This window comes from Myxine glutinosa, chromosome 6 (assembly GCF_964187855.1).
Source record: "Myxine glutinosa chromosome 6, kmMyxGlut1.1, whole genome shotgun sequence".
Lineage (NCBI taxonomy): Eukaryota > Metazoa > Chordata > Myxini > Myxiniformes > Myxinidae > Myxine > Myxine glutinosa.
Window position 1 is genome coordinate 154,472,220 of NC_136266.1, and position 14,839 is coordinate 154,487,058.

Genomic DNA, 14,839 nt, shown 5'->3' on the forward strand with positions numbered 1-14,839 from the left:
GATGGATGGATGAGCGGAAGGACGGATGGATAATCTTGAAGGAGGGCTGAATGGATCTCTCGGAGGAAATCATGTTTATAATCGACAGTCTTGCACTTGATTTAATACGTCTAACATTTATCTATAATTCCACTAATCTCTGTGTGTATGTTTGTTTGTATGTTTGTATGTTTGTATGTTTGTCTGTGACCGCTGTTTCTCGACAACTACCGGTCCGATATACTTGAAACTTGCCAGGTATATTGCTGGGGACCCGAGGATGTGCCTTTTCAAGGTTTTAAATTAATCGCAGAAGTAGTTACCGAGCTATGTCCAAAAAACGATTCAACCAATCAGAGAGCAGCGAGCTATCACGTGTGCCGAACGTGGCGAACAGACTCTGCCTCGGATGGCACATTTGAGAGCGTATTCATTTATTTCCCGTCGGCAAACTATGTTGCCGTTAAACTATGTTTTAAAACTAATTAAAACTAATTTGCGATCGCAGAAGTAGTTACCGAGCTATGTCCAAAAAACGATTCAACCAATCAGAGAGCAGCGAGCTATCACGTGTGCCGAACGTGGCGAACAGACTCTGCCTCGGATGGCACATTTGAGAGCGTATTCATTTATTTCCCGTCGGCAAACTATGTTGGCGCTATGTTGGCGTTAAACGATGTTTTAAAACTAATTAAAACTAATTTGCGATTCTTTCGCTTTCCTGCGATATGCGACCTTCCGGAGCTCCTGTGAGAGCGTGCGCCATTACGGATAGTACGGGTACGGGCATGCCATATGTTGGCGTTAAACTATGTTTTAAAACTAATTAAAACCATTTCATGTAAATAGAGGGGGGGGGGGGGATTGTCACTGTACTCGCAAGCCGTTCGCCGTTCGCTTTGGCGTTGCGAATGGACCAAAACATTTCATGGACCAAACCATTTCATGTAAAGCGTTCGCCGTTCGCTTTGGCGTTGCGAATGAACCAAAACATTTCATGGACCAAACCATTTCATGTAAATAGAGGGGGGGGATATAATTTTAGATATATATATAGTACGGGCATGCCCTAGTCTATCTATAATTCCACTAATCTCTGTGTGTATGTTTGTTTGTATGTTTGTATGTTTGTATGTTTGTCTGTGACCGCTGTTTCTCGACAACTACCGGTCCGATATACTTGAAACTTGCCAGGTATATTGCTGGGGACCCGAGGATGTGCCTTTTCAAGGTTTTAAATTAATCGCAGAAGTAGTTACCGAGCTATGTCCAAAAAACGATTCAACCAATCAGAGAGCAGCGAGCTATCACGTGTGCCGAACGTGGCGAACAGACTCTGCCTCGGATGGCACATTTGAGAGCGTATTCATTTATTTCCCGTCGGCAAACTATGTTGCCGTTAAACTATGTTTTAAAACTAATTAAAACTAATTTGCGATCGCAGAAGTAGTTACCGAGCTATGTCCAAAAAACGATTCAACCAATCAGAGAGCAGCGAGCTATCACGTGTGCCGAACGTGGCGAACAGACTCTGCCTCGGATGGCACATTTGAGAGCGTATTCATTTATTTCCCGTCGGCAAACTATGTTGGCGCTATGTTGGCGTTAAACGATGTTTTAAAACTAATTTGCGATTCTTTCGCTTTCCTGCGATATGCGACCTTCCGGAGCTCCTGTGAGAGCGTGCGCCATTACGGATAGTACGGGTACGGGCATGCCATATGTTGGCGTTAAACTATGTTTTAAAACTAATTAAAACCATTTCATGTAAATAGAGGGGGGGGGGGGGTTGTCACTGTACTCGCAAGCCGTTCGCCGTTCGCTTTGGCGTTGCGAATGGACCAAAACATTTCATGGACCAAACCATTTCATGTAAAGCGTTCGCCGTTCGCTTTGGCGTTGCGAATGAACCAAAACATTTCATGGACCAAACCATTTCATGTAAATAGAGGGGGGGGATATAATTTTAGATATATATATAGTACGGGCATGCCCTAGTATTTATAATCTACAGTCTTGCACTTGATTTAATACGTCTGACATGTTTATAATCTACAGTCTTGCACTTGATTTAATACGTCTAACATATTTATAATCTACAGTCTTGCACTTAATTCAATACGTCTAACATATTTATAATCTACAGTCTTGCACTTGATTTAATACGTCTAACATATTTATAATCTACAGTCTTGCACTTGATTCAATACGTCTAACATGTTTATAATCTGCAGTCTTGCACTTGATTCAATACGTCTAACATATTTATAATCTACAGTCTTGCACTTGATTTAATACGTCTAACATATTTATAATCTACAGTCTTGCACTTGATTTAATACATCTAACATATTTATAATCTGCAGTCTTGCACTTGATTTAATATGTCTAACATATTTATAATCTACAGTCTTGCACTTGATTTAATACGTCTAACATATTTATAATCTACAGTCTTGCACTTGATTCAATACGTCTAACATGTTTATAATCTGCAGTCTTGCACTTGATTCAATACGTCTAACATGTTTATAATCTGCAGTCTTGCACTTGATTCAATACGTCTAACATGTTTATAATCTGCAGTCTTGCACTTGATTCAATACGTCTAACTTGTTTATAATCTGCAGTCTTGCACTTGATTCAATACATCAAACATGTTTATAATCTACAGTCTTGCACTTGATTCAATACGTCTAACATGTTTATAATCTACAGTCTTGCACTTGATTCAATACATCAAACATGTTTATAATCTACAGTCTTGCACTTGATTCAATACGTCTAACATGTTTATAATCTACAGTCTTGCACTTGATTCAATACATCAAACATGTTTATAATCTGGTCTTGCACTTGACTCAATACGTCAAACATGTTTATAATCTGCAGTCTTGCACTGAATTCAATATGTCTAACATGTTTATAATCTACAGTCTTGCACTTGATTTAATACGTCTAACATATTTATAATCTACAGTCTTGCACTTGATTTAATATGTCTAACATGTTTATAATCTGCAGTCTTGCACTTGATTCAATACGTCTAACATGTTTATAATCTGCAGTCTTGCACCTGATTCAATACGTCTAACATGTTTATAATCTGCAGTCTTGCACTTGATTCAATACGTCTAACATGTTTATAATCTGCAGTCTTGCACTTGATTCAATACATCAAACATGTTTATAATCTACAGTCTTGCACTTGATTCAATACGTCTAACATGTTTATAATCTACAGTCTTGCACTTGATTCAATACATCAAACACGTTTATAATCTACAGTCTTGCACTTTATTCAATACGTCTAACATGTTTATAATCTACAGTCTTGCACTTGATTCAATACATCAAACATGTTTATAATCTGCAGTCTTGCACTTGATTCAATACATCTAACATGTTTATAATCTGCAGTCTTGCACTTGATTCAATACATCAAACATGTTTATAATCTGCAGTCTTGCACTTGATTCAATACGTCTAACATGTTTATAATCTGCAGTCTTGCACTTGATTCAATACATCAAACATGTTTATAATCTACAGTCTTGCACTTGATTCAATACGTCTAACATGTTTATAATCTACAGTCTTGCACTTGATTCAATATATCAAACATGTTTATAATCTGCAGTCTTGCACTTGACTCAATACGTCAAACATGTTTATAATCTGCAGTCTTGCACTGAATTCAATATGTCTAACATGTTTATAATCTACAGTCTTGCACTTAATTGGATACGTCTAACATGTTTATAATCTACAGTCTTGCACTTGCTTCTGCACACGTCTAACATGTTTATAATCTACAGTCTTGCACTTGATTCAATAAGTCTAACATGTTTATAATCTACAGTCTTGCACTTGATTCTACACACGTCTAACTCTTAAACCCCTTTCGTGAATTCAGCCCTGCATGTTTATAATCGGTGCCTGTGCTTCTTTGTGATATAAAAGACAGCACACTGTGAATAACCAAGTCGTGATGCGACGTCAGCTTGTTTTCATAAAATAGCTGTCACATTGTATCAACTAAAGCTGGTCTACTCATGCCACTGTAATATTATCAAAACATCTCATTATTCTCTTGTAATAATAGCACTTGTCCTATTTATCCATTTGCATTTTCTTTTTCTTTTTAATTCTGCTCTCCCCTAATACTCGTTTTTGTCTCTACCTCTCCACATTATTCATTCCCCCTTTCTAGGCAAATGAGCTCGTTATGGTTGAAACATATCTTCCGAATGAAGGCCTCCTTACCTCGTTCTGGTATCCCATTGGAATGCTGGAAAAAGCTTTGCCAAGAAGCAGAAGAAGTGGTGTAGGAGGGACTGGTGCTCACCCCTCACGAGCTCCACAGATTCACAGGTAAGACTTTGAAGGATTATCAAAGCAAGTGGATGGCAGGTTCGAGAACAACTCTAGAGGAGCAAAGGCGATTAATTGTTTATTGTCTTTCAAGATAAGTTTCTCAGATAACTACAGGACTTGTTGGACTTCCCATTCAGTATCAGATAATTATTCAAGCCGTAACTGCAGTCTCACTTAATTGTGGAAAGCCTGTACTGCAGCTTCTGAAGAATCTTTTTTTTTTGTAGTGTTTTAACCTTTTCTGAACAGGTTTCAGAGGGTTAAATCTGAAAACTTGGTGGGGAGATGTTTTCAGTGAGCATAACGAGGGGTGAATCGTTTCAATAGAGATTCGGCAAATCTGGGAGCAAGGAGAATAGAGGAAGATCTTAAACAAGTGTTTTTTGTGGGCAATATCTGGGATAGTAAAGACGGAGGGAAATATCGTGCTGTTTGGTTTGTTTATCAAGTGTATAGAAATTGAATACCTGAGGATTGGTATATGTAAGTTAAAGGAATGGATAGACATTTACAGAAGGCAAGATAATGTGAAACATTGTAGATTAATACTTGCTTACATTTGTTCAGGGAGTCTACGGAGGAGATTGGCAGGGTTGAGGGCTATTCAAGTACAGTCTGTGGTGAGGGCTTACCAGGGGCAGGCATTGGTTTGGATTATGTGCGTGCAGGCAGTGGTGCCTACAGAGAGAGTGTAGGCAGTCGTGAGGGTGTAGTGAGTGCATGCAGTGGTGAGGACAGTCTTTCCTTCCTTTCATTTCCTTGTACATCCCTATCATAGGTAAAGAGCAAAATATAACAACTGGAGTGCTGACATTAGGAAAGTATCCCCCCTCACTCCACCAACCCCCAATTGCATCAACTCTTATGAGAAAAATTGCTTTTGATTTTTGTTGTTTCAATATTCGTCGCAATTTGCAGGAGCGCATCCTCGACGTAAACCAGGGTCTGACTGTATATGTTTTTCTTTATTTGTCCCATGCTGTCATTACTTTGGAGACTTCCTCTCGATACCTTGAGTTTTGATGTTTTGATCATGAAACAAACACCCAGCCCAATGAACACCTACATAAGCTGCCATGTCTGAGGCCCACTAATGTGTTTGTACCTGCACCGGAGGTCTTATAAATGCCTCTGCGGATTTCTGAAACGGTGCTATGTGCTACGTTCAGTTATTCTAACTTAGAGTTACCGTTCCCCAAGGATCATTCTATGAAACCCGATCCTGGCGGCAGAATACATACGAGAAGCAGACAGGAAGACGTCTTTTGTAATTATAATGAGGTTTATTATAAAAATTACGGGGAAGACAGTAGACGAGACGCTATCACATGGTATGGACCAAGTAGTCAGTAGACACAAATAGGAATGAGGGGCACGCAAACTTATGTACAATGAATAAATAAATATACCCCACTAAGGGGCCGACAATACCGATTCACAAGACAAAGAACAATGGGGCAGGCGAGGTCTTGGACAGCACAAAGCGTTTAGTAGATGCAGGTCACTGGCGCACAGGGAAAGTGCTGCTCCGGATGTACAGTATGGCACGAGCGATGCAGTCAAAGGCAGGAGAAGAAGATGCTATAGAAGACCGGCAGAGAAAATATGGTGGCCAAGCAGAGGTGCAGAAAGAGATCCTTATTGTCTTAAGGTTCAGCTCCAGCTCTTCTCCATACATCCAGAGCCAGCCCTCGTGACACTCTGCTTTGTCCACAGCGCTTCTTCACAAGCTCCTACGGACTAGTCCTCTCTGTACCCCGGAGTTCTGCCCTGCCCTCCACACCGTTGGACTGCCTTTTCCTGCCACGGGCCCCGTGATTGGCTGCCCGCTCCTTGAGGGAGGTCTATCCTCTGAGCAGTCCCACCCACAGAGAAGCCCCAATAAAGATAAAAGTCCATCGCCTCTTCCGGGTCCTACCGCGCATTTTGCCGCCATGGCTTGCATGCACTGGCCAGACAGATCGTGCTCGGTTGTTAGAAATCACAGAGCTTTCCTATGTGCCTTTTTGTTACGGAAAGTCATCACCTGGCCTCACCCATAAACAAGAGGTGTTTATGCATACAACATTACCCTGACTGTAGTCTATAAATTACATACGCTGCCTCCTCAGCATCACGTTTAACAAGATGACTTAATGTGACAGCTACCTGATACATGACAAAACACACAGATCATCTTCCACTGACCACTGTCTAGCTATGGACCTCCTTTCCCTCTTCCACGTAACAATACACACACATACATTTCTATTGGAAATAATTATGGAAACACAGGATGTGCACAGATATTGAATAATTGCAAATTATAGGTGTATATGTAATGCATTCATAATGCATTCTCACAAATAATACACAAAACAAAATGAATACATTTGATATGTGAGCCCTTTGCTCTATATAGCGTAACATGTACTTTCATGCTCCCATACAGTTTGTCAATGTTTGACTGTGGAATGTTGCTCCACATATCCTGTAGCAATTACAACAATTCATCCATGGTGTTTGCTGAATCGAAAAGGGGTGAAACTATGAAGACCAATGTGAGCTTGTGATAGGCTGATCACCTAGCACGAACAATAAATTACCAAACTTACAAAAAAGATTTTCACCTCAGAGTTGACTATTGGCCAATGACAAAAAGGACAACTTGAAAAAATACTTGGAAGCCTGTCAATGGGAAAGTCTGGTGAAGGAACAAGTGAGATGGAAATGTGAATGTAGAACTAGGGCCACAAGACTGGCAGAGCCGAGAATTAGAAACTTGCATCTGCCACACGACCCTAACATATCACCAGGAAACTTGATCTATAGTGCATGTGGTCAAGGATACAGCTCAATAATTTAACTTTTGAGCCATCAAAGAACCCACAACAAATCACTCATCAATTACGATGGTCAGCAATTTAAAAATTCAGATGAAAAACATAAAAACAAAATCCTGCAACTCACTGCCTTCTTAAAAGTGCCTTTGTAAACCAAGATGTTTTTTTTTTAAACGTTCTTCTACTTTCTTTTATTTTCTTCTCAACTTCTAAGCCATACTTTTCTTTTGTTATAAATGATACCTCATTTACACGACAGTACATTCATCTCCATCCTCTCCACGTCCATATTCTCCTCCACTTCTTATGCAAGATCCTGGTAATGCTAACAAGCATGATGGTCTTGTAGCAGGCGTAGATGCTCATGAATGCAATTTTCTTTTTTTCAGAAATCTTCTTCAGCTGGAGGCTTCACTCTGTAGACTATACTGCAGGGATGCTGTATTGAGTGCCATGTGGACACCGGCACCAAGACTTTCCCCTAGTGGGTCTTTGGTCACCTCTGATTATTCCAAGGCTATTTCCTTCTGCAATGCAGTGCCATCACAAGTGTGCCCGATTATCAGTGTGGAGCAACTTCATCTCCTTGCCTCCCATTTGCTGGCTCCACCAATTGAAGGTATGTGTGTATGTCGTTGGTTGTTATCTCCATATATAGGTTTCAGATAGTGAAACGGAGCCCTCCCAGGTCCCAAAGCATACACTTTGCTTACCCTCCATTCAAAACTCCTTTGCATGAAGAGATAATAATGAATGTGATTGTTTGCAACTCTGCTTGGAAAATCGTGAGTTGTCCTTTTTTGTCCCCCGTCGCACCGCGGAGCGAAAGGGGGACTATGGTTTTCCCGGCCGTCCGTCCGTCCATCCGTGCGTGCGTGCGTAAGCGAAGGACCACATTCGAATTTGGTGTGTGGGTGCAACCCACGTCAAAATCCAAGATGGCCGCCACCATGTATGTCTGACGCCATGTATGTCTGAACCTTGAGATGAATATCTTGAAAAATAAGCGAAGTACCAACTTCGAATCTGGTGTGTGGGTGTATCTAGACATAAGGAAGAACCCTATTGAAAATTGGGTCGCCATGTCAAAATCCAAGATGGCCGCCACCATATATATGTCTGAACCTTGTGAGCGAAATATCTTGAAAAATAAACGAACTACTAACGTCTAATCTGGTGTGTGGGTGTATCTACGCATAAGGGAGAATGCTATTGAAAATTGGGTCACCACGTCAAAATCCAAGATGGCCGCCTTGCGTCTTCCACTTTGTCAACTCGCATCACTTCACCGATGGGGGACCTAGGCGTAACGCTTGTTTCTTCTTCTTCTTGAAGTAGATGTTGTGGACACACATAGCGTTCACTTCCTCCACGTCTAATATCACTTCTCCTGCCTTGTTCTTTCACCATATCCAAATCTGCCATGGACACCTTTATATTGGTTGGGTTTCTCACTGACGTCTGTTCAAATGTTCACCTATTATCATTTCTTCTTTGCAGCTTATTACATGAACCAAATCTTCCAGTTCAACCAAAAATTATCTTTATTTGTTTTGCCTCGACTTGCTCGGGGTGCATACGCCATTAAAATGTTCAAAATGTATTCTCCCATAATAATTTTTTTAACATTATTATTCTGCTACTGAATCACTTTTCTATCATCACTTTTTGTATACATCTTTCTGTGATGAGGACATCAACATCAGCAAAATCCTTTTGATCTCCACATCAGAAAGGTTTATATTTTTCTTTGTTGCCGCCAATAGGCCTTGGACTCAGCCCTTTCTATCTCGATTCTTGAACACACCAATTGTCAAGTCTTCTCGTCGAACCCTTTTCTCCTTCCCATCATCATACCAACATTGACCGTTCCTATCCATATAATCGTTCTTTGTTCCCAATCCAGTAATAGCAGGATAGTTAGCTCAAAAACTCACATTGACACTGATAGCTAGGCATGTGTTTAGTGTCTGGGACTTAAAGGTACTGAAGCCCCACGGCATCAATGAGCTTGATGGAGTTGCATACTGTGTGTGAACATTCCGGTGGATGGTCTGTACTAATAGCATGAAGGATGCAAATTATAGGGACAGAAACACACTGAGCCACTCACCATAGATCAATCATTCAGCCTTCTTCTAAGAGCGTTTAACATCGAGATTGTAATGCCAGGTGACGACATAGCCACGTGAGAACTTCTCTTGGTTCACTTACAGATAACCCAATTTTCAGCACCATTAACAATGTGCCATACTTGTAGGCCTGCCCACTTGCATTCCTCAATGCACGAGCCTTCTCTCTCTTTCTCTATCTCTGTTGCCTGGCTTGGATCTCCTCACCAAATCTGCCTTTCTTTATCTTCTCGCTTCATTACCTCCCGGGCCCATGGAACGGTCCACACATCACAGGCCAACCAGTAAATCACACCTGGCTTCTCCTCGCTCATTCGTCCAACAAACACCGTCTTTGCCTCATCTGTGGCTGATTTGCATTGCACAGCCACCCTGAACTAGTATGGACATATTAGCTATGATGTTCAGTAACATCCCTGTGGAGGATGTCTGCCTTTTGCTGATAATTCACATTGACCTCCTATCAATGTGGCGTCGGCTGACTTACTTTCTAGCTTATCTATATGATGATATGATATGATGATCTCATATGATATCATTTACAAACTAGAACGGCACTCAGTAGAGAGCATACGTGCGCCTGGTTGGCCATATCACTCAATGGTGAAGAATCACTTAAAAAATTATTCGAGCCAGATCCGGATCTTCACCAAAATCGAATCAATTCTTCCTTATCACACACCTAACCTGTTGTAGTAGAAATATTTGTGTACATAAACAATGTAATGTCCACACATTGACCACTTGTGAATATTTAATATCACTGGGAAAATACTCATTCGATTGACAAAAATTACAACAGAGACACAGAGTCTAGCCGGCTTACACAGCAACAGGAACCACAAATCGGGCGAGTATTCTTCCACAATTCAGCTGTCTTCACTCCATTTATAGTGACCGAGAACAAAGGATGAAATTTGGTTGGGTCCTCAAAGTTTGAGGAAGTAGGGAGGGGTAGGTAGCTCGGGGGATGGGGAGTTCTTGATAACCCATTAGGAAGTTGGGAGGGGGGAGATCGGAGGATGAGGAATTATTGATAACCCATTATCTCACCAGTTGACCAACAAGGAATTCAATTGAATCACAAAAAGTAGAAGCGTCAGACCAGGTCACTCTACTCTGGACATGCTGCTTCTGCTGTCTCAACAATGGATGGAGGTCCTCAATGCCAAACAGGAAATCAGAGCTGTCTCCCTTGACATATCACGTGCCTTCGATACGGTCTGGCACCCGCTCTGCTCACCAAACTCTCCTCCTATGGTATCCATGGAAATCTCCATGCATGGCTTGCGGACTTCCTCTCTGGTAGTCTCTGGTGACGTAGTCAACGTGTGGCCCTGAATGGATTTCTCTCATCTCCCCTTCCTGTTCAGGCTGGAGTTCCCCAAGGCAGTGTGCTGGGCCCTGTGCTTTTTCTGGTCTTTATCAATGATCTCTCCGACTCTCTGGAAAATCCTCTCTATCTCTTTGCTGATGACTCCACTCTCTGCCGCTCCATTCCTCCTCCCTCAGATCGGCAGTCTGCAGCCTCCTCACTCTCTGAAGACCTGGACAAAATCACAGACTGGTCAAACAAGTGGAACATGTCTTTCAATCCTGACAAATCTCACACTCTTACTTTGTCTCTCCGAAAAGATCGACTGGACAACCCTCCCATCTACTTTCTCAACAATCCTCTCCAAGAAGTTCTGTCGCTCAAGCTTTTGGGTCTCACTATCTGCCATGATCTTTCTTGAGAAAACCACATTTCCAAGCTGGCCTCCAAAGCCAGTCGCCGACTGGGCATCCTCCGTCATGCGAAGTCCTTCCTAAGCACACCTGAGCTCCTCAACACATACAAGGCTTTCATCCGCAGCTCAATGGAATACTGTTCTCCCCTATGGGCTGGTGCTCCTGCCTCACACCTAGCTCGGCTTCACGCTGTTGAATCCAAAGCTTTCAGAATCATTGGAATCTCCCGCGATGAAGCTATCTCTGAGGGCCTTTCACTCACTCACCGCAGGCAGGTAGGTGGTCTTTCTGTCTTCTACCGACTCCTCTCCGGCCTTGCTCCCCCAGCTCTCTCTGTGCTCTGTCCCCCAAATATTCCTACAGGTCGCACAAGATCTGCCAGCAACCCTCTGATGGTTAAACTGCCGAAATCTCGGCTCTCTGCTCACCTTCACTCTTTCATTCCTCTTTTCTCCCGCCTCTGGAACAAACTCCCACACTCCCTTCAATCCCACTCCTCCCTCCAGGTCTTTAAAACAGCTGTTCACCACCATCTCTTATCTTCCCCCATCCAAAACCTTGATCTTTTCTACCCCCACTAATTCACCCCAGATCCACCTTGTTTGAAATTCCAACTTCTTTCCTGGAAGTCCTGGCAGTGTCCATATGTTTTATACCTCTCCCACCCCCCTTCCCATGCCTCCCCCCCAAAGCCCTCTCCCTCCCACAGATCTCTCGATGTCTCCATGTCTCTCGGTCCCTGCTCTCAAATGTTGTGTTTGTGTCCTTCCCCCTCTCTCCCCATCTTGTCTACCGCTCCCGATGTTATTTGTTTTCTGTGTCGGTTTGTCTGTTTGTCTTTCTGTGTGATTAATGTTCGCTCTTTCACGAGCCTCGATCTTGTATACAAAAAAAAAAAAAAAAATTGAAAAAAGCGTCAGAAGATGCTTGTTTTGTAAAACAAAGCATTCACAGATTTTATCCCCAAGTTGGTATTTACACAGTACTGCAAAGAGTCTTTCCATCATCGTCATATGTCGATGTCTTTCCATCAGTTACACTCCCAAATTACAAGTTACACTCCCAAATCCCTGAGTTTGATTGAAATATATATGTACTAAATATATACACACATCCTTAATAATATAATTAACCATTCTTCTACAAGATTCTTAGAAACTGTAACGCAATATTGTTAAGATTCATCAAATAATTATTACTGAACTATTTGTATCACCACATCTAATATTATTGTTCTTCTCATGAACAATACTTTGGAGATTGGTACCTTCATGAGGATTTTTATGAGAAGAGACCCTGAAGGACATTTGTCATTACAATGCATATTGTCACGCGAATCCCTCGGTTAACACCGTAGGACCGCGGATGACCGAACGGCTTTACTTGAGGCGACGATCAATGGCGGATTTGACTAACAAGCACGAGAGGAAGAAGAAGAAGCGGCAAGCACGTACCTGTAGCCCCGACGGCAGCTCCGATCCTGGAGCAAAGTAACTCAAAACGAAACCCGAATTCAATGTACAAAAAGAAAGATTTATTACGGGACCCGATACAATGGAATGCGACAGAAGAAACTAAATCCTACGTTGGGACGTCCCCATACCAGACTTAACAACAGGACAAGGGAGGAATCAACAAAATAAAACGTTCGTTATGTATTTGTGTGAAATGTGGTGCGTCTTCACTGTCTGCAGTGGGTGCGTCCATCGTCCAATGCGCCCCCTCAGTCTGCCTCGCTCACGTGCTTCGCCGGGCCCCGAGCGACCCACTCAGCAGCATGCCCCGCTCCAAGCTCCTCGTCGGTCGCACATGAGGTCCCGTTCGCTCACAGCACCGAGCCTCGCTCCAAGCTCCGAGCACCGAGCAGCGCTCCAAGCACCACGAAGATGACGAACCAACAGGGAAGAAGGCGAACGACCACCAGGGAAGACGAAGCAACAGATCTCCAAGAGCAAAGCACGAAGGGTCCAACACGAAGCACGAAGGGTCCAGCGCGGCGGGCTAAATGCCCGCGAACCAGACGCTTTGTCACGTGCGGTGTGACGTCAGTTCTGGCGCGTTACCAATCAGAGCCTCGATTCTTCGTGGTGTTTCCCTCCTTCCGACATCAGCGGCCCTCTTCCTCCAATTAACGACCCCCTTCTAAATGGACATTTGGCGCCTTCCGTGCTGATTGGTTGAAGGTTCGCGCCTTCCTCACCAACCAATCACACGTTCCCTGGGCGTGGCGATAGCCTGCCTCGATGTTCGTCGCCCATGGTGGCGTTGTACGTGGCCGCTGCCTGCTTGTCTTCCAAAGTCATTGTTGTAAGGGAGGGGAATTATTTAATGTGTGCACTAAGGGACCTATCTAGGTATCTAATTGAGTGCGTTGCCATCATGGACACTGGGTTGGCGACAGAGGGGACGACAAACGAAGGAATTCTATCCATAATCCCTGTACTAATTAGCATGCCCCGCCCCCATTGCGGCGGGGACACAGATACGACTTATACCGACATCCGGGCTAAACATAGAAATTACAGGTAGATTCCCTATCACGACAGTCGAGTACCTACCTATGCAGATCTATCTGGCTCTAGATATTCCTCCACCCAAATTCATAACACAGCCCCCCCCCCCCCCCCCCCCCCCCACGTGGAACCATAGCTCCTGCTAGGTTCACTGCATGAGCTACCATCCCAGTCTTAACACTTACTGTCTCACACTTAATTCGCCTATGAAATAAAGCAGGAGGGCTGTGGGAAGTGAGCCAGAGCTTCCTACCTGTTCTCCTTAACATGCTAATCCCCTTAAACAATCATGCAATCAAATATTTACAATCATTTCGATTCGTCGCTCCTGTGGTGGGAGGAAACAAACAACAGGCAAAACTAACTTAACCACAAACCTTAGCCTTAACTTGCAAAAACTCAAAACTTCCAAAACTCTAATAAACATTTGTACAAACCCCTTCCTAAAGACTGCATCTCCCGGTGGATGCCACAAGATGCAACCTTACCTGTGGGGCCATCCAAATGCACCCCTAAATTTCCACGGGCCCTGTCCAGGTGTTACAGGTGAGTGAAATGGCTCGGTGTATTTCGCCCTCATTCATACAACACAAACCCTTAACCACTCATACACATTCCAAAAATGATAACACAAAAAAAACAGTACACGTACTTATTTCACCCCCCTGCAGGACCATGGCATTGATGTCATATACGTGTGTGCATTTCTCTAAACTAGGCAGCGGGGAGGTACCGCACAAGTAAGATGGTGGGGCGCTTCAGGTTGTGGTGCCCGCAGTCCCAAAAACAAGTCAACTGAAGTTCATTGCCCCCCCGCCCTCCTTTACCTCTTGACCCCGTGACAGCCGAACAGCCCTTTCCGCTGTTACCCCGCCGGTGAGGGTCTCCACACACCAGGCTCCGTGGCCTCCTGCTTCAGCGCAGCTACGCGGGTCGCCGGGAGTCTCCCTTACCCCAAGGCGCCCAAACAGACCCTCCACCGACGAGCTCCAATTTCCAGATACCACTGGCTGCCAGGGGTAATTGCCGCAGAGGGGGGGGGGGGGGCGCAGGCATCGATCCTCAGAGCTTGATCAGTACCTGCGGACACACACACACCTTCCCCACCCACAAAATCCCCATACACATTTCCTTCCCCGCTGCCATTCAATTCTCCAACACATATTGCCAAAGATGGTACAAAAGATTTGCCTTGGCCTGCCATTGTGAAATCCCCAGTTCACATTTTACCATTATACAACAATCATCATTCATCCATTATCTTCAACCTCACGACCACATAAAA

General features: G+C 43.4%; 1 protein-coding gene across 1 annotated transcript in view; it reads left to right on the forward strand.

The window, feature by feature from the left end:
- The window catches only part of LOC137428902 (putative E3 ubiquitin-protein ligase HECTD4), a 139,413-nt gene that overhangs the window by 26,209 nt on the left and 98,365 nt on the right, over positions 1-14,839 (forward strand). The window contains exons 9-10 of the mRNA XM_068118762.2: positions 4,193-4,353; positions 7,568-7,797. Of these exons, the coding sequence (XP_067974863.2) occupies positions 4,193-4,353; positions 7,568-7,797 (391 nt within the window). The remainder of the gene's footprint in view (positions 1-4,192; positions 4,354-7,567; positions 7,798-14,839) is intronic.